The sequence below is a fragment of the Anopheles bellator genome, chromosome 2, assembly GCF_943735745.2.
Source record: "Anopheles bellator chromosome 2, idAnoBellAS_SP24_06.2, whole genome shotgun sequence".
In the NCBI taxonomy this organism is placed as follows: Eukaryota; Metazoa; Arthropoda; class Insecta; order Diptera; family Culicidae; genus Anopheles; species Anopheles bellator.
In genome coordinates, this window is record NC_071286.1 from 31,263,920 (window position 1) to 31,288,583 (window position 24,664).

Genomic DNA, 24,664 nt, shown 5'->3' on the forward strand with positions numbered 1-24,664 from the left:
CGGCGTCAACCTTAACAAAACAGAATGCAACTCTGAGCAGGACAAAACGCTGCAGTCCAAGTCCGGCACCACTTGGCGGCTTGATGTGCGTACATATGGTCCACAAACTCGTTTCCATTCCTCCAAAAAAAGTGGTCCAACGCCTCCATTAACATGGGGGGAACTATGACCTCGGGATCATCCCGGGACTTTAATCTTCCATGTCTTCGCACGCCTGACTCATTTGCAGTGTGTGAGAAAGTGTGTAACAAATGACCCGCTTCATGAAAAACTGCCAACCACACATGTGCGATACGGTTGCCCGACAATGAGGATACCATTTACGACGTGGGGATCGGCGCACTCGGTGTAACTGATCGGGACCAACAATGAGCGATGGTGGGTACGTCTCGTCCGTCTGGATGGCAGTGTTAGGATTTGCCACGGTTCTAGCTTTCTGCACACGCATCCAGCGTTCGGTTCGCCGGCGTTCCGGGCGGACTGTTATCGTTAGTCGATTGAGATGTGTTGCTGCTGTTTGACGGTCTCGTACCATTTGGTGCTGAATCTGGTCGATCGCTTCCTGGAGACGGTGCGTGATGTGATTTACTGTCGCTGCCGGAACGAGCCGTCGAGCCAATCGGACGAAAGTGTTGAAAATCGGGCAGGCGCTTCGTCGGGCGGAGACTGTAGCACGAAGCAATCTGTGCCCGAGTTGCCCGATAACAACAAGCTGGAACCAGTGTTATCCGCGAGCACCAAACCACGCTACGTCCTGCTAAACGACACCGTGGAGCTACAGCCCTTCTACTACGACATCGATCGTCGAGCTTCTGAGCTTCTGCTGAAGAATCGCCCAGAAGGGACCTGTCTGGTGCGACCGTTCAAGCTGAAGGTAGCCTCAGCGTCATTATCGGCTCCCTATCCCTTTTCTCACTCTCTCTGTTTGCATCTGTCCCGTTGTAGCATGAAAACATCCGGTACATTTTATCGATCCGTGCCGAAGGGACCTACTTTCATCTGTTCATACGGAACGCCGGAAAGAACGGGATGTACGCGCTGGGACTGGAGAAACGGTGCGAAAAGCGGTTCAAGTTCCCCTCGGACATTGTGGCCTACTACCAACTGCACTCGCTCGAATGTACCCGGGCCACGATGATCGCAAGGCTCAAACTGATCCCGCTGCAGCTGTAGTCGGCGGCAACAACAAACTCCGGTTGCCGTTTGGTTTTTAAAACGAAGTACGTAAATAAAATTTTATTCTTCCACAGTAAAATACTCCCGGACTATGTACAGAGCGCTGGAGGCGAATGCTGCGATCAGGTGGCGACCACCGCCTTGTAGACGCAGTGTCCGTTCTGCATGAGCGCTGGCCACAGGAACGCCCGGATGATGTCGGAGCGCTTCTCCGAGATGGGGTATCGTTCGTGTTTTTCAGGCTGCAGAAGGCCTACGGAGCGTGGAAAGGAGGACCATCGTTAGTTGAGGCAATGTCCCGTGTGAATGTGTTTCGGTCTTACCGAGAGTAAAGTCCGTATCCAGATAGTACGGATTGGTTTGATTGACCATGCGCCACGCTAATCGCACGCAGTCGCTGATGTAGTGGATGAGCGGTATACAGGCCTCCAGACAGGGATACTCGTGCAGCGTGGACAGGACCTGGTTCGAGACCTGCCGCTCAACGTCTCCCATCGGGAACCGGTCGGCCGTCTCCTTCAGGTGCTGCCGGACCGCACGGTCGAGCGCGGCAGTCGCGTCGTCATTTGCATCGAGCACGTACAGCGTCCGGCGTACCTCCAGCACTTTGCGCTCCTTCAAGCCGTGACAGGCGCGGAACGCCAGCTGAAAAGAAAGTGATCGCGCCGCGACAACATTAGCGCTCATTTGCCTAACGGCAACGGGGTGTGCCTCGCTCCCGAGGTGTCAATTTCTAATCGCCAGGTCATCACTTAGCGCCCATCGTCGCGGCCTCGCGGTGCGGATACCTTCGCCTGCCTAATGAAGGCATCTAACAAGGTGAGATAGCCCCTCCCGACTTACCACAATAATGGAGAACAGTATTTTGGCCTTCAGCTGGTGGGCGTGCTTGAGCTGGGGCAGCGCGTTCAGTGAGTCCAGGGTGTCGATGCGGTTTTTGCTGTACATCACGCTGTACTGTCGCACCAACTCGGAACTGGAGCGGGCCGCAATCGATCCGACACACACACATCCACCGATCAGCCGGCGAAGGGCGGGCGAAATCGGCAACAAAAGGCGAAAGAAAGAGTCGTTAGTAAGGCAGCGGCCGCGAAAGGTCGGAAGAGAGTGCGTGAAGGCTATACTTAGTCTCGTCCACATCGGAGTCGGAATGGTAACCGTCACTTCCGCCGCTGCTACATCCGTTGCTGGTGGGGCTGCTCGGGGGCATCGAGAGCGGCCCCATCAGCCCGAGCACCGTGTCGCAGCCACGCGAATAGTTCATCAGCAGCCCGGCAGCGGGCCTTTCCTCGGTGTTGGCCGTCGTGTCGGTTCTTCGGATCTGCCCCACGCAAAACAGCACCTCCTTATCGTTCTGCACTCGCTGCGAAAGGTTTTCCACCAGCTGGCCGAGCTGCTTCAGGGCGGGCTTGTCGAGCATCGTCAGCAGGGTTTTGTTGTCGATCAGCCGTTGCTGAATGTCGGCGTAACTGATAGCCAGTAGGCGCTGGTGTGATGACTGAGCCGGATCCTGGTTCGCAGTGACTGGGCTCAACTCCTCCAGCTTGTGGATCGCAGTCTTGTACGTGTCGATGTGCCGCTGCAGTTCGTTCTTGAGCGCGATGTGCAGCGAGATCAGGCTCCCGGTTTGGTCAGCCGTCAGACCATGGACACCGAGTCCCTGAATTGCCTGGTCCAGTTGCTTTCGACGCGCCAACAGCGACTCGCGTAACGCCGGCTGCCAGATACCGATGGCCTGGACGAGCTTGGTGCATCGCTGCCGCAGTCCCGTTTCGTGCGGGTTGCTGAACAACTTCACCAGATGCCACATAATGGCCTCGCACGGCACATCCGGTCGCGGTACGGCCACCACGGCATTCAACCTGCGGACGAATCGAAGAACATCGGAAACTTTAGTGGCGGAACGAAGTCCGAATGCTGACGCGCTGATCTTGTTATAATTGACCCGGACTCCCAGCCAGGAAGTGGACCTACCATCGGAGATCAATTAACCCGTGTTCCCATTTAAGCGGAGCCGCCGTATAGGCAGATTATTTTAGGTGGTTAACGGAAAACACTTTACGTGATTTTTAATGATTGCCCCCCCTTTTTGCTTAACGATATCTTTGCCAGAATGTTATGAAAGTTCGGATAGCTATTGATAGGCTATCCCGTTAGCCCTCGGTTAGGTTAGGGTATTGATGGGCCTCTCTTTCTCTGGTGTTACTGTAAATTTTGTACCAGTGGCGGCCTTCGCGCTAAGCACAAACGCTTAAACTTTGGCCTTCCTTCACGAGACGCTGATTGAGAAATGGTGTAACAAAAACAGTTCAACCCAGTAATTAAGGCCACGTGAGGCTTGCGCCATGAATGTGCGAGCTGATTTACTTTGGAGCGGTCAGCGCCAGCGGATGAGCCACTTTCGTAATTTCGGGCGTACATTCGATAGCCACGCGATCGATAGCCCATTTCTTGTGCAATCCGGAGTATCGCGTCATTATGCCCGTCGGAACATAAGCCACACGAGGGCTGATTGTCGGAATGCAGAAAACGGGTCATGCCGCAGCATCTTTCGATCCCCCCCTGGCTGTCCTAAATTTTTACATGTAAACGAGCAGCCTGGCTCCGGGCTGGGCTTTGAATAATGTTGATCTCCGCTTAACGATCGATGATTGTGTTCCGCGTTTTCTAAATGTAAATCGTGCGTTTCCAATGGTCCAACCCATCGGAAGGGGGTTATCGTCAGGCCGTGTTTGCTGTTGGCTGTGGTGCGCTAATGATTCCTCAACTCGACGTCAGCTCGTTTTTCCAATCTCTTCCGCGCTCGACGACAGGCGACGAGACCGCGGCGGCTTGAGTCCCTCGATTGGCCCAATAAAACCGGGTGCCAAAATTTGCTAACTAAGCCCGGTTGGTTGGCGGCCCATTAGGGGTCCCTTTAAAATGTGAGCCGCTCGTGACAAGTGAAAGCTGTCCCGCCGGGGCAACCGTTCAACTTTTAAACATTAAATCTTTATTTTTGCGCCAAGCCGGCGAGCCGAGACCGGGCCAGAAGAAATGCTATGGCTTGCCCCTTGCCAGAAACGAAACCTAAGCGCCGGAGAGATCGCAAATCTTCGGCCCCGTCTCACACGTGTGGCAACGCCAACTTAACAACATCCACTGTCCTGCGGTTGGTCGGACTGACGAAAATCATAAAATCTTCGCGGAATGCTCATCGTCTGACGAATGTAGACACTTTCTTTCTGCTTAACGTGCACCCTCAGCTACCCTCACGGGTCAGCTCGGTCCCCTCGGTCGATGAACTCTGGACAGTCGGTGGCGCGGAGCATCCGCTCCTCGGTCCGACCAGAACTGGTTTGACCTTAACACACTGAACCGACCGAGAAGCGGAGAAACAACTTTTCATTTCACCTTCATTAATCAAACGCCCGATCGATAATAAATTGGCGAAATGGCCATTCTGTTGCGGCTGCGGGCGAGGTTTTGTTTGTTTTTAGGATGCCTCTCGAGAAAGGCTCCTTTCGCACCCGCCGTGGTGAAAGTATTGTTGAAAGTGGGCCACAGGAAAGCTTTCGCGCCCGCTAAGGACTCCTCTCTTTCGGGAAGGGTTTGGGGGTCCGCTCGATCCAATACTTACCGGTTGAAGAACGACTCGAGCAGGTAGGTGCTGTGGGGCAGTGCCTCGATCAGGATGTCCATCGGCAACTCAGCGACGACCGAGCGCAGCACGGACGGTCCGAGCCGGCCAACGACGGTGGCGGCTTCACGGTACTGGCGTCCCTCGGACAGGAGCATCAGCCGGCGGAGCACCTGCCGGGGGCTGGTGAACCCTTCGCGGCCATCGCGCGGTGGTGCCCGAATTCTTTCACGGCTGTCGGCCATCGCTCGTGCTGTTCGAAAGTCCAAGCGGATTCTCGCTCTTTCACTTCGTGTATTTCGAGTGTCTTGTCGCACCGGGTTTAGGGGGGCTGATTCGCGTTACATCCGATCGCGCCGAAGTGTCCACGCGTGCATCGAGGTGAAGGTTACAGGCGCCGACCACCACATTCCGTTCCACTCACGATCTCAGCACACCGTGACCGCGCAAAACCGTGTTATGCTCACCGAGGCTTAAGCACCGAAAAGACAGAAAAGCCAGACAAAGACTCTTCGCCGAGAGTTTGTCGTGGCTCACTTACGACTGTCTTTGCTCGCGAAGATAGGAAGTTCTCACGACTCACCACGCTAAAGGCACCGACTCACGCAGTTCGGTCGGTGATGTTTGGGCAATGCAAACGCCAGTTATGCTCTAAGCCAGCCAGCAAGCAAACTCTGGCCCCCGGTTACATCACCCGGGCTGGGCGTCAGCTTTGGCCGCGGGGCCACGGTGGGACGGATTTTCACGCACAGACACTGCCACCCACCGACCGACTCAACTACAGAGCGGGCCGCGATAAACACTAGACGTTACGGTAACGGCACTCCTCGACCACACTGGAACGTGTCATCAACGCATTTGTCGGTTCACTCGGTCGGGCGGAAAACTGAACGGAAAATCGATTGCCAGACGTTCGTCACCGTCCCCGGTTGTCTTTGGGTCTTTTGTTTTAACTCCTCTCCCGGTAGGATCCTCCGGGCGAGGGTCGATCAATTTTCCGCAATATTCTACACCACCGACGATGCGGGCGAACGGGATTCGGGCTGTAATGGAGAAGAGGAAGGAAAATAATATAAATCGGTTAGGAAGAGTGGAAAAGCGAGCGGTGCGATGTAGTGGCTTAAGCTTATGCTGTTTGACAATGGTCGGCCCAACGGCCAGAGGCCAGAGAGCGTTTCGGTGGCGGTGTTACGAGGCGCCCAGGTCTGCGTTGTTAACTAAATCATCAATTACTGGGCTCGGAAAAATGCTCTGTTCCTTAATTGTTCGGCTCGTGGTTTCTTGTACCATGACCTCCTACTAAATGTTGGTATTTATCACGAGACTAACAGACATCCCGGATCGACACCGTGGAAGTATACGGTGGAGCATGGTGGAGTGTTTGAATTTTAAACTAACGATTACTTGACATTTAAAACGTTACATTTCATTCTGGAAGTTTTAAACTTATTGTAAAAATTTTGAAATTTACGAAATGAGACACTTTACGCTTGTAGAAAATTGGGAAAATGAAAAGCATGTTTCCAAAGTGGTGAGGCTTCAACTCAAACAGTAAGAAATGTGAAAAGCTCATTTCCTCCTCCGTGGCGATGTTAATAAGCAGAATAAATAGGCCCATTTTTCTCCAACAATGAAGAAGGAGCCATCGTATCCGTCGGTAGCGTACGCCAGCAAGAAATGTTGGCTGATCGGTTCTTCGGCGAAATTGAAGCTGAAAACTTGAACCAAATTTGGTTTTTAACAGGATGGCGCTACGTTCTTTGCATCGATATTTTGGGCCTCATCTTCGGAAATCTAATAATCAGCAGAAATTGTTTAGTGAATTGGCCTCCAAGAAGCTGCGATTTGACACCATTGAACTATTATCTTTGGGGAGCGATGAAAGATTAGCAGAAGCTTACACCAAGTAAAAAAAAACTCATGATTAAGTTGTAACAAACAGGTGATCTCGGCGATCTTCTGTCCGTTCGGGAGCCTTTGCTGCTAGAAATTGGTCCACACAGGGTGCCATTTTGCAGAGATGACCAATTTACTTGGCTCCGCGTGAGGTGTCCTACTCACAGTGTTGCCCATGCGCACGAGCACCTTGATTGGTGGCCAAACACCTTCGCCACGGAAAATTGTCGTGAGCACGGCTAAGTGGCTCCATTAAGCAGTCGGTTCCCGCCGTGTCGGTAATGAACCTCCACTTGCTGGACCGATCAATCGGCATCGGTGGCCGCCGATCGTTGTCAATGTCATACCATAGGCGGCATGCCAGCCAGCGTTCTTTAACCGGCCCCGACGACGATCGCTCTTGAACCAGTTCCCATCGGCGCAAACTAGGCTCTAGTTTAATTAAATTGTTCCGCGATGCAATCGATGGTTGGCGGCTATTAAGAACACCAAGGATCGGCACGGGGGGAACCCAGTGCGATGTTGTACCATGTTGTCCCACTTTGAAACGCGGGAAGAATCAGGGAGAATTACCTGGGAATGCGTCGCGCGGGAAACGAGGTCTAACACGGGTGGGCCAATGTTTGCCAGCACAATGAGAGAGTAATGATAATGCACGCGGTGCGACCAGATTAGGATCAGGCGAGCAAATCGATCCCGCCATGCACCGACATCTCATAAATCGGGCTAACGGCTGGGTTTTATGTGCTGTGCCGGGCCGTGTTCCGGTAGAAATGGAACAGACGACGAGGGTACGGATCCGAAACGTCTGCTGGTCCGTTACTTTCGATTCTGGAGGATTGACGGCCGCAAACAAGCTAAAGGGGGCTCCTGAGTTAAGGTTTCTTGCCCCACAGACGAGCGAACAGCGATTGACTCTGCTGATCAGTAAATAGCTATATTGCACTCTTCATTACCATACTTCACACACGGAAGGGATGCTGTGCCCGTATCATGCCGCTGGGATTTTTTCTTACAAAAGACAACATGTTTCATATGCTTTTCCCATCTTCCCACGCTATGATACCAGGCTCAATTTGCAATCGGCCTTGATCGGCACCACGTTGTTACTGTATTTCCATCCCACCAGCCCCAACCGGTGATGTTACTTTTTTCCAATAATGTTTCCCTGTGCCCAGACGCCAGCATATGTTGCTGGGGAGCATCTTTTTGCCCCCGCCCCGTTGGCCAGGGCTTCCAGAAGGGCAGGAAAAACCATGAGATTGGATTATGTAACACCCGTCGCCGCATCGGTCGGTGCCGCATCTTCGTGTTCGCTACCGGGCTTAAGCAATTTAGTTGCCTCGCGTTTTCTTGCTCGGCCCTCGGCTCTTTTGCGCGCCTTTTTCCGACACTTCTTCGGCCCCGGCTTCGTACATCATCTTCGATGGGATGGGCTTCGCTTGCGGCCGTACCGCAATTACAGTCGCGTAAGATTGACAAACTAGGTGATTCGATGGGAAAAACTCACGCGAAGCCGTTAGAGGACAGAGAAAACAAGGCGAAACGGTGAGGCGTCATTTTTTCCCTGGCATACTAACAACAGCGAATGTTAGAAACAACTTAAGATCGCGCGTAATGTGTGCTTATGTTGCGTCATTGTGTAACATTTTGTACCTAACCGCCATTTAAATGTTTGGGAACAAACCAAATCGAACAAGAAATATGGCAAGTCACAAATATTAAGTTACACCCTTCACAGCTTCATGTAAATGTTTACAGTTGCTTCAATGTATCAGCAATCAAACTATCAAAACCCCATTCTTTATGAGAAAAATCTGGTTTTCAGATGCATTTATTTGAGCAATGTAACTTCAGTTCAAGCAATGGAAACAAATTGATGACAGTTAGGTAGATTGGGAATAATTTAGTATCATCAAACGATTATTGGAACTGAATAGCTTTGAGATAGCCAAGGGTATATAGCTAAGCTAAGCTAAGGCCCAAAACCAAAGGGTATTTTGAACATCCGGCATCAGAACCAAGCTTGTTGATAGCTGATCAAACGCCCAAATCTTGTTGACAGTGGCATAACCAATCGGATGAAGCATGTTGTTGTCTGCATCGATGAGAAGAAAGACTTTCCCATGGGTCCAATAACTGCAAAAAAGACTACCAAGCTTGATACCCCCTATGCTCCATTGCATATTCCCTAATCCGATTGCCCGTTCGTTCGATCGACGGCCCCGGTGACCCACAAACCGAGCCGAGTCGGTATCAAATTTTTATAACTCCATTCACACACAGCATCTCTTGGGGGCACAACGTACCTAATGGTGGCAGAAATTTCCACCGAAATCGATACACTCATCAGGGGCATCGTGGCTCCGCACCGCAATCATGGCCGATTAGTTTCCTTGGCCTTGGGCTGGCCAGGAATGGGGTCCACGATTGTAAAGCTGCCCGGTTATTGATTTACGCGGCCAATAAATCTATCACGGGGCTCGCTTCCCGGGCGGATGTTTTGGGAGTTTTGAATACTGCTTTCACCGGGTGGGTCCCAGCGGCCCCCCGGGCATTAATCTTCGGAAGCTACATTTGTGGCTCATCGTTTATGGTGTAATGGCGCTGATTGATTCGCCTCGTTTTCCGCCACCGATCCTCCGCATAGGCCGTGTGAATGAGTGTGCGAAAAGTGAATACTTTGCATTTTAATTTCGATAGACTCACGCCGCCGGGCTCTTTAAGAGCCGGCCGTGCCGGTCTGGCCGAAAACGGCGCCCCGAACACATCAGATCTGCTGGCGGATCGATCGCGTGCTGCATCTAGGTCCGCGAAAGGTAATTAGCTAAGTGTTACGTTTACGGCCGTGCACGAGTATTGGGCCACAATTATGATGCAACCGCACCGCAAGAAGACTCCCTTCGGTATTTTGTTTCATTTATGAGCCCGGCTAATTTGGACCAATTTCCATCAAACGCAAATCGGCCGGATCGTGTCGTGTCGTCTTCCCAGCGGCCAGAAACACTGATCTCGAGCCGGCCCACGCTGACCTCTCTTCAACGTCCGGCCGGTTGGGTGGGCACATTGTGCAACATTAATCGACCACCACGCTGGCTGGGCATATGGCCGCGCGGACGATGTGTGCGAGGATCGAATTAAGGCACATTTTGCATTCGCGCTGCGATCTTCGGCGAACGCATTAAAGTTATGGTGCGTGACCAAGATCGCTGAACTTCGAGCGAAAACGGCCAGCGTCCGGCGAGAGCGCGTAAGCATTATTGTCCGATCAAAGAACTCACAGTACGGGGACGGCTAGAGATGGGTTCCCGAGGCAGGAACCTTTGTGGCAGGAAACCGGAAGAGCCGGTGCTTGACTGATCGATACCACCCTACACCAGCTCGGGAGGCCCCCACCCAGCCAGGCGGAACTTCCTGAGCCCTCCGCTTCGATCCAATGCCACCCGCGTGGAGTGCGTTTTCTTAGACTTTTCTTTCCTGCACATTCCACATTCCTGGCGCAACAGGTGACCAGCACTAAATCAAAGTTATTTCTCGCCCGCCCGTTATCGATAGCCCCGGGAAAGCAGGAAGCTCGGCCAGTAATGAGATTTCGCTCCTTCTCCGTGTCCGCAGGTGATTGACAGCCCTAGAACCGGCCGGCAGAGCGCCTTTTCGCTGCGAACAGAATCTACAATCGTTCTCACTGGCAACCGCGGGCGTGGAACAGCTTTCCCCGGGCCAGTATCCAATTTCATCATTCCTTCTCCATTACAACACTTCGTTCCAGTCGATGGCTCCATTCGCAGATGTTGGATACACAGAGCTGAGTTTTCTTTTACCATTTTTTTGTTGTTATCCCCCGCTCAGTGTGTGGAGCTCCACTGCGAGGAACGAATTAGATTTTTCTAATTGTTTCAAAACTGTAGTGCCACTCCTGAAGTTCTGGATTAAGTGTTGATCATTTGTGGAAATCGAAAAATGCCTAATGTTGGGACGTACGGTAGTTAGGCTGTTAAAAGAGAGATACATTCTAATGAGTTTCGCATTTCATCTGCATTACTGTACCATCTTTAAGTGCCTTCTAACTGAGAACAGTTTAATAATTGAATCAGTCAATCAATTTCTAATCTTCGCGCTTCACTCCCTTCCTGCTTCTTAAGATGATTATTTGATTAGATTTATCGCAACCTGTGGCTCGTTCGTAGATCATCGTTTTCAGATCCGATTAATCGACTTCCGTGCGAAAGAGGTCCTTTCGAACTCGGACAGTCTATTTGAGTGCAAATACGGCTCTGTCCATTCAAATAATAACGAAAACCGAGTGCCAAACCCTGCCTGCAAATTCATCCAACCGTAGTCCCAGTGACGAACCGTATAATAGGCCCAGTGCCTGGTGGAGTGTTATAACAAGTCACCCTTAGCGCCTCCACAACAATTCCCCTTTCTCTCTTTCTCTCTCTCTATCACGTCACCCGCCGCGATGCTGAAGGTGTCAGTGGGTAATGTGCTGCTTCAGAAACAGTGCTGCGCCATCGTCTTCGGGTTCTATTGTTCTCCGCGAGACGTCCCCATCCCAACGGGTCAGCCAGCGCGGCGCGATCTCAAGCGAAACCAAACAGCCAAATTCAAAATCCGTCCTCCCAACCCGCCGGGGGCTGGATGGACCCCCGGTTCTAGCGGACCGGGTGTCATTGTTTGCGCGCCCCCGGGAACGTCCCACGGTCGCTAATGGGGGCCTCCCGAATCGCGGGAGAACCGTTTCCGCTTCGAGTCATGAATTTGTACTGCGAGAATGGTCCCCCCTGGTTGGCCGGGCAGCATGTTGCTGATGTTGATGATGATGGACGAAAAATTGGTGTCGTTGCCCGATAGACGTGTGCTGCTCCCGCTGCTGTCATTAGCGGACGGAAGCGGCAATCCGGTGCGAAGTGAAGCGAAGAAGCCCGGTTTTGTGATGCAAAGTTGCGAACTGCGCCATGTTGCCCGACAAGTTTATGCCATTTTTTTTTTGAGGCAAGGAAGAGTTCAGCGTAAAAAAGGAAATGGAAGACGTGGCGTTCTGGATGCAAGTGTCCGGTGTAAGACCTGGAATCCGATCAGAGCACACCTTCTAATGGGGAGCTCGCGAGCACTTCACGCAAACGAAAGCCTTGGTAATCGATCGCTTTCGGGTGGGTCGCGATCGCTTTTCACAATGGCGGCCACTCAAGCGCACCGGCGTCCGAAGGAAGGATGTGAGTGTGTGGCAAAAGAGCCGCGAGGGAAGACAAAAAATTTGGACCACTGCAACCGCTGGCGATGGAAAATCAATTTACGATTGCAGCAATTTCCATGCACCGGTTGATTGAGCACCATGTTGCGCTGGCGGTTTGTTGTCGTTGTTGTGGCGCGAGTGTCGCGCGAAAGAATTACGCAAATTTCGGTTTTCGGTAAACCGAGAAGTAAAATTTTAACCGGACAGCAAACGGGAACGAACGCCCCCGATAGGCAAAAAAGGCAGGCAGCGGCACCAGAAAGTGACAATATAAAGGACGGCTGATCGAAGCGTTTAGATCAGTGCAAGTGGTCCGGCGTGAGTGCTGGTGTTTCCGAAATGGTGCGAAAAACGACCCTCTGTTTGCTGGTGGTGATAGGATGCGTGGCGCTGTTGGTCCAGGGCCGGCCACACGGCAAAGAGTGGAAGCACGGCGGCGGCAAGGATCATCACTCCGAGGAGCACTCGTCGCACGGCGAGAAGGGCGAGAAGGGGCACAAGCACAAGGAGGAGCACGACGAGGGCAAGAAGGGGCACCACGATAAGGAGGGCCACAAGAAGGAGTACCACGACGAGGGCGGCCACAAGAAGAAGCACCACGACGAGGGCGGCTACCACCACGAGAGCAAGAAGGGCGAGAAGGGCGAGAAGGGGCACAAGTTTGAGGAGAGTGGCCACTTCAAGAAGGGGCACTCGACGAAGGGACACCACGAGATCCACAAGAAGGACGAGTTCGAGAAGAAGAAAAAGTTCTTCGACGAGGACCACGACGAGGCGTTCGACGAGAAGCACGGCGACTTCCACGAGGAGCACGGCTACAAGAAGGGTGGCCACGAGAAGGGCGGCCACAAGAAGGGTGGCCACCACCACGATCACTACGGCAAGAAGGGGCACAAGAAGAAGGGCTCGCACCACCACGACCACAAGGGCCACAAGGAGGAGCACGGCCACGACAAGCACTGGAGCCACAAGGAGGACTTTGGCAAGAAGGGCGGCAAGGAGCACCACAAGAAGTGGGGCCACAAGAAGGGTGGCCATTAGTAGTAACTAGCCGTATTGGAACCGCTTGAGGCGCCCTCTATCGGCCCGGCTAAGAAGTTGAATAAATTGTTATCCATTCTTATCTGCTCGTTCTCTTGTATTGGGGGAAGCTCGACCATGATATCTTGAGTTCCTTTAGCCATCTTCCCCGGGAAGTATTGTAATTGATAGCTGAACCTAAGACTTCAGATCAATCAATCGAATTCCTACGGTTCCCCGAAACTGTTGAAACGGACATTGAAAGAGGATACCAGAAGATCAAACATACATCCGACTGTCCAAACATACCCGATCCAGGTGCTGACCCCGCCAAAGCAAAGGCGCGTGTCGCCCCTGCAGGAACACTGATTGACAGGGCGCAGAGCCGAACAATTATCTGCTTCGAGTGTTGTTGTTATTTACATTGCCTCGAGCACCACTCGCGAGGTAAACAATTGGAGGTGCATCTCTTGTTTACAGGACGACACTCACTAAACGCACGACCACCTGATGATGATGCTGGGAAAGCAAAACAATGTTTGAACGCACGTAGAACTCGGGGTCTTTTCGGTCCTCGCTCGAAACACAAACAGCTTCGGTGTCACTGGGGCATTGTTCGGTGGGGCCGGAGATGGGCGCGACGTCCGTTGTTTATCACTTCGCACTGACCACCCCGTCACCGGTCACGAGAGCGGGTTTTCCAATCCACGACCACCGTACAGTTTCACCTCACGATTGCACCACAGAGAGGCACCATTTTCCATTTCCAATGGCGCGCGCCGTCGACCTCGCCACAAACCGCACCGTCACCACGGGGCAGGTATTATGTTGGTGTGTTCATAACACCGCCGATCGCACCTGTAACACCACCACCCGTACCACCTCTGCTGGCCGCTGGTCCAGCGGTCTCGGTGAGCTCAGCGAAGCGAAGAAACTGCTCTGGAAGACGCGAAGTGGCGGAGACCGTTCGCGATCGCTGCCGACACAAGACTGGCGTGGCTTGGCGCGTGAAGATGAACGCGACGCTCGTGAGGATCGCTCCGAGTGAAGATCGACTCCCCGTCGCCGTCGCCACCGCCACCGCCGCAGCCGCCGCCGTGGCCGGGGAAAGAGAGAAAGTAACTGGATCGTGGAACAGCGCCGAGAACCCGAAGAACGGTCGGCCCGTCGGGAGAGAAACCCGGGAGACCGGCGGTGGCGGTGTGGCGGGATAAGGCCGGGTCCACCGGGGGGGAACAGGTTGAACGCCGTGAAAGGGCGCGGGCGCTAGATGAACTTTCCGGAATGCGCCATCGTGCGGTGACATTAATTTTTGGAGTTTCGCTTTGGGAAGCGCTTCGGCAGGTTTCGGCGGAACTGGGCGTACCGTTTATGGCGAGCGGTCACCGTCCGTTTATGCTACCAATTGTTCGATGGTTGTTTTGGGTGGCCAGATCGTGTGCACAAGTGATGAATGTTTTTGGTGTTTTGGGCACCAAAAGTGGTTTCTCCAAATTAAAGATTCCTCAATTGGACTTCGATGTCTCGGGAAGTTGTCCCAAAAGAATCGGGACACCGAATCCTCGCGGGGGAACAGACCCTTCTAACCGATCCTTTCGTTTGCTGTCAAATCATGTCAGCGATTAGATAATTGCTGTCACACTAAGCCTAAACTGGTCGTTTGCCACCCTTAACGCAACACCATGGGTGTGCGTGTCTTTGATCGAAAACAAATTAGGGCCACTCCCGAGCTCTGCGAATGCGATATGTCTCACGCGATGATCATCTCCTTCGTTTCCGACGATCATATGGGGGCACCCCGCATAGGACCAATGATCTTTAAATAATCGAATGCCGGCATCCTGGGCCAGCAGTGCTAGCCCTCGAGTAGGCAGCTCAAATTAGACGCCCAAATTAAGCCCATTTCTTGTCGCAGCAGCAAACACGCAGCGAACATTTCGATGGCCACAGGCTGGGATTGAAAGAGCATCAAAGCTCAGCCACAATCCCACGAATGTGACATTTAGCAAGTTGCCCGTAGCCTATCGGTAGGTTGGGACGATACTTTTTTGGGAACCGCAAGCCAGTTGTGAAACATCAACTATGTCATTAAGCAAAGCAAGGACGCCTAATGCAGGCCATTTCCGATTGTAATGAAACAAACCACATCAGTTTGGTTTTGTTAAGGTTTCGCTTGTAACCATACGCGTTTTCAGGATAATTACAGCGACAGTATTGTAGAGTGTATCGTACATTCCATTGCACATTTCTACCCAGCATGATAAGTGGCCTTTTAACGATAATGAATACCTCTAACGGGCTGCGTAATTACTTCTCTGCTATCGGCCGAGAATTGATGGCCATATCCATGGAATCAATAAAACTTGGTCCACTTAGAATTGGAAAAAGTTGTACGTTTTCTAGCAGTGCCTCTGGTTGTCGGATTTCAAATGTGTTGATAATCATATCTTTAGTAACCATTCGACTTTCAGTGCTGAAAGTTTCATCTTGGAACGCAGAGTTTTTTAGAAAGTTATGCTTAATGGAACTCAAAAGAAGAAAAATAATTCGGCACACTCTCGTCGGGAATCCCACGTGATCTGCTATAAAAATTTCAAAAACACAAAAATTCGCAAAATCATCTTTACGTGTTGTGCTTTAGAAATTTGCAATAAATTTTGGCCAATAAATTTGCACAAAAATTAATGATATGACAAGGAATTTACACCTGTAGACAGAAATCAAGGTTTTCATCACAAACACGACGATCTATACTCTATACAAGAAAGAGTGCCTCAAAGAGCGAGTTATATCATTTATTAAGTCACACAAAGATCCGGTTAAGGTTTGCCCTGATTTAGCAAGCTGCCACTACAGTAGGGAGTTAGTTCTGTGGTACTTTTACAATAAGATGGATTTCATCGCAAAGGATATCAACCCACAAAATAGCTCTGAACTCCACCCAATCAAAAATTATTGGGCAATAATGAAAAGGAAGTTGAAGAAGACTGAAAAGGTGATGCGGGATGGCGAGAAATGGGAACAAATTACCCGCCGATGTGGACCAGAAGATTGTGCAGAAAATGATGGCGCGCATTCCAAAGAAAGTTCCCGAATTCATCCGACGATCGGCAGAGTAAATTTATACATTTTTCCTCTTTAAGTACAATAAAAGACCTTCATTTTGACACCTTGCTATGTTTCCTAAGTCAAACCAACTCCGAGGTAGAGCTAATCCAATTGTTCCCGAGTCTAAGTGGACCATGCTTTACTTCGATATCATGTCAGAAGTATTGCATGTTTTAAACCGTAACATAAACGTACCACTGAATACCAAAATGGTTGATTTAAAGTTCCACAATTCGTAAGGAATATGTGTGGTTCGGTGCTATTTTCGGATTACAGTTTGATTTCGGATACTCACTTTCAGTGACGACCCATTACTAGAACCACTTTGCCATGCATGCAGCAGTAAGCATGTGAATGATTTAGTAAAGCTCATCCAGGCCACCCTCTGCCGGCCTCCATACAACATTAAGTCCGCAACCGACGAAAGCCTTTTTTCCATAGTTTCGTGACAATTCTTTTAGGATCGTCGTAAGCTTGTTTGAGGTGCAAATTATCCTTCCGCAAGCGCAGTGCTGTAAGCGTCAAAGCAAACGATTAGTTGAAGCAATGTAATTCAGGAATTCCACGCTTCACTTGTCGTTTCATGGTCCGTTTCGGTATGGGTCGTAAAACGCGCATTAGAGTCAACATCCTTGCAGGTCTCATCGGCAGCGATCACTTCATTCAATCATTGATTGCATAAGCGTCATCACGGAGTAGGCCCGCGACGAAATCTGAAACAAACGAATTGGTCAATAAATACGTTGGCGAACATCGCCGACAGATCGGCGCCGCCGCAGACGTACCGCAATGAACATGGCGAACGTTAACGGAAACATTCCGTAAACGTTTATGACATACGGCTGCTGGGCGCGCATCATCGCAAAACCGAGGTCCTTCTTCAGCCCGTTGTCCAGCACGATCCAGTTGCAGGCAAAAATGGCTTCGTGAATACTGGTGCTCTGTGGAGCATTGTAGTGAGCTGCTAGTGTTGGCCAACGGGAAAGGAATCTTCAGTCCATTCTTACCGTGTGCGTCATACGATCGCCAACGAAGCACCAGACGAAGATTTGGTGAAAACAGATCGCCATGTACGCTCCGAAGCGGCAAATAGGAATCATTTGGCCCTTGGCAAACATCACTTCGAACGCGGTCATGCAGATGATGATCGAGCTAGCTACAAACTGTCCCATAATGTTCGTTTCGTACAGCTCCTTAACGCGATCGGCGAAGCTAGGGCAACCAGTTTCCCATAGCCAGTGAGGGTTTGCGATCGGGCAAAACTGTCATCTCAATCACTCACCTTAATAACTGCTGATGTTGCACGATGAGCTGTTTTATGCGGACAGCGATAGCCTCGTCGTAGTACAGGAGCTGACTACGTGGCAGTGGATGTCCTTTGGCGACCTGTTCGAACTCCATGCGCAACAGCACAAATAGCACCGACAGTTGGCTTAACATTTCTGTACTAAAATTTTCGAGCACAACCGTGGACACTACCGAGTGGCAGAGCAGGATCGCTTGACTCGCAAACACGAACCAGTGGCCAACGGGCGTGTCCGTGTTGAACGGAAACTTTGCCCTCAGAATGTGCGATTCTCCGTCGGAGAGCAGCTCCTGGAGAAAGCCACAAGTTTGACAGTGACATGGGCGCACAGGAAGCACCAAATACAATGAACCGAATTCTTACTCGCATGATGAAGAAACCACACATCATTCCACCCAATATAGTCGACGCGATGCTGAAAATCCGATCGGGCAGCGTTTCTCGACGTATTGCCTCGGAAAACTCGGTGCCCCGACTCCGGTAATGTACGTAGTACTCGTCGAACTTCTGCACGCACTCGTCCAACTGGTCGACGATACTTCTGCAGTGCCAGCGCTTCATCAGAACCATCAGTATCCCGGTCAGGACGCACAGATCGTCCCCGATAAACGCGATGTCATCGAGCACCGTCGTCAAATCGTAAGCGACGGGAAAGAATTGCAGCGTCAGAAACAGTTCTAGGGCGTAGAAGCGAAATTGCTGACCGAAAGGTGCTTTCGATGCGCCTCTGTAGATATAGAAAAAGCTTTTCACGGAAACCCCGGCCGTTGTTAAGTGAGTGGTCGCCATACAGTCAGCCCAAGTGCTCTCTTACCGCAAGTTGTCAAAATTTTGCCTCAGTAACATCTTGTCCGGTAGCACGGGCGGGTTAATCTTACACCAGAGCTTTTCCATCACCCTCATCGTGGACACGGGCTCGCCTTATGAAGTCGCTTTGCTAGAACTCCTTTGCGAGAACTGTTCTGCGACAGGAAAATCGCAGTACTTTATAGAAGGATAAGCGCATCAAGCCGCAGTACTGTAGAGTGTAACATTCATTATACATTTCCACCTTCTCCGTACGATAAGTGGGTATACAGGTAGTGGGACGATATCCGAGGTAGGTAATGTATTATGGTAATTAATACCTCTACCGAGCGTAATTACTTTGCTACCATCTGCCAAGAATTATTGAGAAACTATTGGCCCGTTTTTCACAGCCAAACATTAATTATCTCCATGTCGATCGGATCAATATTTTGTTATATTTTGCTAATTACCTTGCGAGTTGATGCAAGATGTAGAAGTAAAATAATGTAATTCTTCACCTGTGAAAGAATATCGAACCGAAGTTTACGTGTGTCCTACCAGTGACTCCGCTGTTCCTGTAATAGGTTTACAGGGCAACGATGTGATTCAGTCTAGCAGAAAGCATCTCGCATCTATTCAATAAATGACTGACGGACTATCAACATTCAGTTCCCCCAATAATAGACTTCAGGATCCACATCCTCTCTCTAACGCAGACGACGGGCTAATCTCAATCCATGATTGTTGGGCTAAATGAAACAACTCAATACTGCGCTCCGATAAACATCAGGTTGGCCGGCATTAATTATGTCGTGTTTGCAACGGAACCGAAGCTCTTCGTTCCCTCGTCTTATGTCATAGTTCCGTTGGCGTTGGCGAAGCAGCGGTGGGAATGTCATGGCAACTGAAATTGTAACGAGCCCAAAACTGTTCATCTCCGCATGCGACTTGCAGATTAACGAGGCAACAAAACCGACCATTTTAATGTCCATTTTGGCCCCACGCTCCCCGGGGACCGAAATCTTCATTTAAATGGCCTGTAAAGTGGCGCATTTCGGAGAAAGAGGGTCTGGCTTTGTGGCCACTTCCTCGGCAATCGGAAGCACCACAACCGAAAGTCCAGCAACAGAAAGCCAAGCTGAACGGCATTTGACCAAACACATGTATGTCGACGTTTGAAAGGAATCGACCCACGCCCGGCTACATGTGCGGCATAAATATGAACATTTCTCTGGATTAGCTTACAATGCTTCATCGGATTACCAAAGTCTCGGGCCAGGATGTAAGGGCGAGACTTTAATTGATCTCCCCAACTTCCTGGCACCCAAACGAGCGAGCTTTTGAGCGCTGAACCGTTGGTCGGTGGAGAAAATCTGGGTCGACCCTAATTTCCCTAATTTCGTCGACCAGACTTCGGCTCCAGGCAGCCAGGGCAGAAAAAGGGGGACGGTCCAAATTTACGACTCTCCGGGGTAAGATTTATGCATTCCCAGAACCTCTCATTATCAGTGGGTTTGAATCTGGCATAGACAATCCAGCGCCTTCATCGTAGCTCTCCAGCGACATTTCTGTTGACTCCGAGCTGTCACCAAATGGTGCATTTAAGACCGGTGGTCACCGGCTGATGATGTGCACCATCCGGTACCGGTTGTCCCAGTGACCTGTTTCCGGTTCCATACTTTGGGCACAGCTCAGTTTTACTATCGACCGATTCTTATTGGAAGAAACTTCACGAACAATGCTTAAACCCACCCTTCAACCGGTTCTGCCTTGGTGCAACTTTACAACCGCCTTTTGAACCCCGTTCACGATGCAACGCTGTCTGGACGGCGGCTTGCATATTCGGTTCCCAACGGTTCACTGCACCGTTGCAGCTTTCGAGCGCCGTACGGGTCAAGCGCTAAAATCGAACAAAAAGTGAAGTGAAAATTGCACAAAAAAGAGAGTTTTTCGCCTCGGGGCTCTTGATATGGTCTTTTTTTTGGGCCCGGGTAGATGGGGAGTTCTGTGCTGCAATTGGGCATGGCCGGAAGCTCGAAGGGTTTCGCTTTAACTTCTTCGCCGCCACGATCGAGGAACGCTGCACAATGAGGAGGAATGAAAGTTTGGGCCGCTTTCGGGTTGGCCGATAAAGGATGATTGATGTCGGAGACGTCACGTGTACACCGGTCGCGACAAAAGGGCCGCCGATCTCGGTTGCCAATCGCTACATGATAAGACCATTAAATGTACTGCTATAACCGGAATTTGCTTATAGCTGTAAAGCTTTTTGTTTATTCTTCAAAATTAATTTCATGCCCCCAAGGATTTTTTTGGAAATACGCCACCAAATCTTCTTCAGGTTTAACCGTCAATGCGTCTCTCGTTTCCGTTTCTACTTTTCCTATACCTACAAAACGGTATCCACAGAGCGGCTTCTTGAGTTCAGCGAATAGCCGCATGGTCACATGGCAAGTCAGGTGAATGATCACGAAATGATCACAAAAATGTGATGCAAAAACACCACGTTTTAGGCACCAATCGACAGTTTACTTTTCTGAGGCCCAAATGGAAACCCAAAATAGATTCCACTGATCCCTTCGATATTCCAACAACGTCAGGAAAATTTCGGACTGGAAAATTCGGACCGATTCTACGATTTTATTGACTTGTACCTCTTAAGTTGATGTTGATGATCGTCCTGGAAGTGTCTCATTTTCAACGCTTCCTCAGCGCCTCATTTTCCCGATACTCTTTGAAACCCGATCCTTTTGTACCTCTAATAAACTCTTGTTTCCGATTGAGTTTTCTCGCGCGAAGGCATTCTGCAACATTTTCAACCTTTTTGGCAGCACAAATTTCATTCTACATTAGCTATAATATTGATCAATTATAGCTAATATAATATTGATCAATCAGATATAATATTGATCAATCAAGTTCAATGATTTACAACATGAGTAATTAATGGAGCCTTATCCTTTGGAATAACAAAGAAAATGACGCGAGTTTTATGTTGGACGTTGGTGTTACTGTACTTTTTTATTTACATTCGCTGAATCAGATGTTTAATGCCATTACGCTACGATGCTAATACTACGCTAACCGGTACGACACACGAAAAACACTCCAAACGCAGCATAATGCTCCACCAAACGCTCTTAAGACGCTCCTCCAGCGCTTGATGCCATCTTCACCGCAGCCCGAACATTTTCCCATACGCATCACCGATTATTGATACCCCGCCGCCAACATCGGGGACAAAACTTTCAGTTTTACATTCCCCGTTCGCGGCAACGGACACCCGGGGAAGCCGGCGAGGTGTAGCCACCTGCATACCATCGGGTGGATGGCACACCTTCACCGATTTGTCCACCGCTGTTTTTTTTTCTCCCGATGGGCGCTTTCTTTCAACAAAATCGCATTCCAATTCAAGCGGAAAAAGCATCACACCTCCGGCGTTTAGCATGTTGCCCGTTTTCGTTTTAAAATCGCTCTCTTCCTCTCCGGTCAGAGTCACCCAAGATTCCGAGAGAGAGAGAGAAAGTAAAACAATAATTGCAGTTAATTTATTCGTATTTCCGATATTAACGATGGCTCGAAAATTGGTTCCATCCCGATGGGCGGCTCTTGGGGACCGTCAGCGCCAAACCCGTGAAGGGTTGGTGTTTATTTCCTGACACGAACTTTTGATTGAATCACCAGCATCTCTGCGGGGGGGGGGGGGGGCGGGAGCCACTCCGTATGTAAATACCGTGACCCGCGCAGGTTGGAGTTAGAGGTAATGAAATGTGGTACGGCAAACAGCGGAACACCTCGTGGCCTCGTGGTTGCAACAGGCGGCGTGATGATACCCCGAACCCGTCTAATAATGGGAAACTGATTACGAAAGCGGGGCCCAGGCACGGCCCATCGGAATGGGCCCTGCGGAAGAGGAAATAGCGCACGGCACCCTGCGGCGGGCCACCGCCGTCGCCGTCGTCATCCCGTCAGCACGGCGACCCAGCGCGAGACCCACTCTTCCAGGCCTGCGAACTCCTGGCGCACGACCATGCATTCGTTGGGCTGCATAATGCAGACGATGATGCATTGAGTAATCGACACCGATAAGCAGCGGCAGATGGGCCACATGCCCTTTCGCGTTCCTTCGGTCGAGTATGATGCATGTGGCGGCGGTCGTGGCAGATGGGCCATTTTCTCTAACCCATGCCTGTTGATCAACATTCAAATCGTTCACAATTCTACTGCAATCAACGCCAACCGCGGTTTGTGGTTTCGTTCCGAAAGTCACGCGCAGCCCGCCTGAACAGTCGGCTCGGCTCGGATTTGGAGAAATTCCGAAGAAGACTCCTGCCAACCAGACATCGTCGAGTCGCGTCAAAACGCGATTACATCTCCTGCTACGATCGGCATCCTCGTGGCCACGTTCCTAATGCGCGGTGCCGGAATGGTCTGCCAGGTCACTGGCGCTCAAAGATCAATAAATAATTTTATCAGTCCTACTATACGAACGAGCAAACAGCAGAGCCGAGCACATCCTGAGCGTGGCATTCGACCAGGCACCCGGGGTGAAAGTTGTGAGCTCGAATTCTGTGGCCAGTGAGCTCCAACACCCGAGAGGGACCCTTTGGGGGGCTTTCTCTCTGTGACGTACTGTAACGTACAGGTTGCCACCGTTCTGCCGTCATCGGTGACAGTTGGGACGCTCGATGCGAAAACATCGGTTGAGTGTGGTTTCACCTGGCAAAATCTTCGCCACGCAATCTCCCCGCATCCGGATCCAGATCGCCACCGTAATCAACGGTAGCGCCAATGATTGCGGCGCACTCCAACAGTAGCGGCCATTAACGGGCGGCCGAGCCGAGATCGACTGATTGGCAGGTTCACTGAATGTTTAGCGATTTTAGTTTAATCCTACCATCCGCCCTGTTGCCTGATCGTCCGGAACAGGTGGTCTGCAGGTCATTTACATGTCGATTTACGATTCATTACCGTCGCCACCCGGTTGGAGCTAACCGGTTGATCCGTTTTTCTTTTGCCTGCACTGGACGAGATGCTTCTCTGGGAGTGTGGAACTGATGACTTCCACGACACTCGACAAAACGAGTGGAAAAATTCCTTCCCCTCTTTAGAAAGGGGGTCTCCCATACAAAATCTGGGTTTATTTCAGTTAATTGAACTGGGATAGTTTTCAAGGAATTTGATCAAAATTCAGAAGGTATGAGTTTTGACATGCATCCAACGGGAAGCGAGAAAGGAAACCGAAGGGAAGATACGTCACCCGAAAGTGAGATCCTCTGAAACTTCGGATCATCGACAAATGAGGCTACGCAGGACGGTAACAGCTAGAAAATTATAAATTTCATCATCCTAGGTTCACCATCAAGTTCTCCTAGGTTCGCCCACTAAAATAGTCTAAGTATTTATGTTTCAATTGGTTTGCATTTTTCCACCTTTTTTGCCCCTGGGATACAAGCTTTTCGTTTCATCTGGGAAACTGTCCGTCGTATCACCGACACAGCACCGGTCGTTGAACTCAACCAAACTTTCTGCTATCAACGCCGAATGCCTGCTGTCAGGCGAATAAATAGCATCGAGTTGAGTGAAGTTACAAAAAAACCAACGAAATCCCGCCCCTATACAGAACCGGTAACGGGGTAACATGTCTGCGTTGGGCCCCGTTGCTAAACGTTGCTAAAATAATGATAAAAAGAAATGGGCGGTGAAAAGGCAAAAAATCGGCATAACTCCACAATCTTTGGTCGCGCTCGAGAGCGAGGAAGCAAACGAGAAGCCGGGAAGAGAAACAAAACCCTCCAACGTATGATGTTGGCACTGCTGCTGCCGCTGCCGCTGCCGCTGACGGCCCGGAAGTAGGTCACTCGATGCCTGCAGGGTTAATTTCGATCCCGACGCACTTCGATCCCGCGCCAAGCATTCGCCAACTCGAGCCCGCTCGCGAATCGCGCATACTTTCATCCTGACCACTTTCATTATCATTCCAATGGGCCCGCCCGTTGACGTTGTTATTTTATCTGCCGTGGAGCCCCTCCCGGGAAGGATAAACTCGTCGCAGTGGCAGGAGAGCGGTGCCTGGATCATCGGCTAAGACGGCCAAGAAGAGACTTTTGCTTTCTTGTCACTTTCGTTAGGTCCCGTCGGCCGGGTGTCGGTGGTCTCCGGGTGAGTCCGGGTCGGTGTGTTTATGTTGTTGTTCGCCACATCGCCTCCACTCGATCGGTTCTCCCAAAGGTGGGCGCCCAGCCTTTGGGGTCGGTGCGTCTCCAAAACATATCGACGATCGCGGCGAAGAGACTCCCAAAAATGCTTTCTGACGGTTGATGAGCCCGCTCGCTGTGACCTCCTGGAGCGGAGTGCCAGAGGAATCGACAACTCGAAGACACGGACAAACGGAGCTGACTCTGACTGACACACCGCGAATAGAGAAATCAGTGTCAATGCTGTGTCACTCGAATGAGGGTCAAACGACATAGGTTCTTCGAGTTGGGGTGTTGTTTTGTGCGAAAATACCGCG

At 50.7% G+C, this 24,664-nt stretch overlaps 4 protein-coding genes across 4 annotated transcripts; 2 read left to right on the forward strand and 2 right to left on the reverse strand.

Annotated features, from left to right (window-relative positions):
* The first annotated feature begins 502 nt into the window (after positions 1-502).
* LOC131211129 (uncharacterized) lies at positions 503-1,224 on the forward strand. Its single transcript, XM_058204487.1, has 2 exons — positions 503-874; positions 946-1,224. The coding sequence occupies exons 1-2, from the start codon at positions 503-505 to the stop codon at positions 1,171-1,173; spliced, it is 600 nt and encodes a 199-aa protein (XP_058060470.1). The 3' UTR covers positions 1,174-1,224.
* Positions 1,225-1,298: 74 nt separating this feature from the next.
* LOC131210955 (uncharacterized) lies at positions 1,299-5,040 on the reverse strand. Its single transcript, XM_058204283.1, has 5 exons — positions 4,796-5,040; positions 2,301-3,038; positions 2,020-2,152; positions 1,500-1,821; positions 1,299-1,429 (listed from the first exon to the last, which is right to left on the reverse strand). The coding sequence occupies exons 1-5, from the start codon at positions 5,038-5,040 to the stop codon at positions 1,299-1,301; spliced, it is 1,569 nt and encodes a 522-aa protein (XP_058060266.1).
* A 7,226-nt stretch (positions 5,041-12,266) lies between these two features.
* LOC131207375 (histidine-rich glycoprotein-like) lies at positions 12,267-12,968 on the forward strand. The gene has a single exon (XM_058199987.1). The coding sequence runs from the start codon at positions 12,267-12,269 to the stop codon at positions 12,966-12,968; it is 702 nt and encodes a 233-aa protein (XP_058055970.1).
* A 3,746-nt stretch (positions 12,969-16,714) lies between these two features.
* Positions 16,715-18,264, reverse strand: LOC131207376 (odorant receptor 47b-like). Its single transcript, XM_058199988.1, has 6 exons — positions 18,176-18,264; positions 17,725-18,088; positions 17,338-17,651; positions 17,063-17,267; positions 16,841-16,996; positions 16,715-16,768 (listed from the first exon to the last, which is right to left on the reverse strand). Exons 1-6 carry the CDS (start codon positions 18,262-18,264, stop codon positions 16,715-16,717), a joined length of 1,182 nt encoding a protein of 393 aa, XP_058055971.1.
* Positions 18,265-24,664: the final 6,400 nt, after the last annotated feature.

Excerpts from the sequence above, each read along its gene's own strand:
- LOC131210955 (XM_058204283.1), bottom strand. The coding sequence starts at position 5,040 with ATGGCCGACAGCCGTGAAAGAATTCGGGCACCACCGCGCGATGGCCGC. Across the intron at positions 2,153-2,300 it reads TCCGATGTGGACGAGACTAA|TTCCGAGTTGGTGCGACAGT; the intron begins GTATAGCCTTCA and ends GGCCCGCTCCAG. Across the intron at positions 1,430-1,499 it reads GGATACGGACTTTACTCTCG|GCCTTCTGCAGCCTGAAAAA; the intron begins GTAAGACCGAAA and ends CACGCTCCGTAG.
- LOC131207376 (XM_058199988.1), bottom strand. The coding sequence starts at position 18,264 with ATGAGGGTGATGGAAAAGCTCTGGTGTAAGATTAACCCGCCCGTGCTA. Across the intron at positions 18,089-18,175 it reads CAAAATTTTGACAACTTGCG|AGGCGCATCGAAAGCACCTT; the intron begins GTAAGAGAGCAC and ends CTATATCTACAG. Across the intron at positions 17,268-17,337 it reads CAACATCAGCAGTTATTAAG|CTTCGCCGATCGCGTTAAGG; the intron begins GTGAGTGATTGA and ends TGGTTGCCCTAG.
- LOC131207375 (XM_058199987.1), top strand. The coding sequence starts at position 12,267 with ATGGTGCGAAAAACGACCCTCTGTTTGCTGGTGGTGATAGGATGCGTG.
- LOC131211129 (XM_058204487.1), top strand. The coding sequence starts at position 503 with ATGTGTTGCTGCTGTTTGACGGTCTCGTACCATTTGGTGCTGAATCTG. Across the intron at positions 875-945 it reads TGCGACCGTTCAAGCTGAAG|CATGAAAACATCCGGTACAT; the intron begins GTAGCCTCAGCG and ends GTCCCGTTGTAG.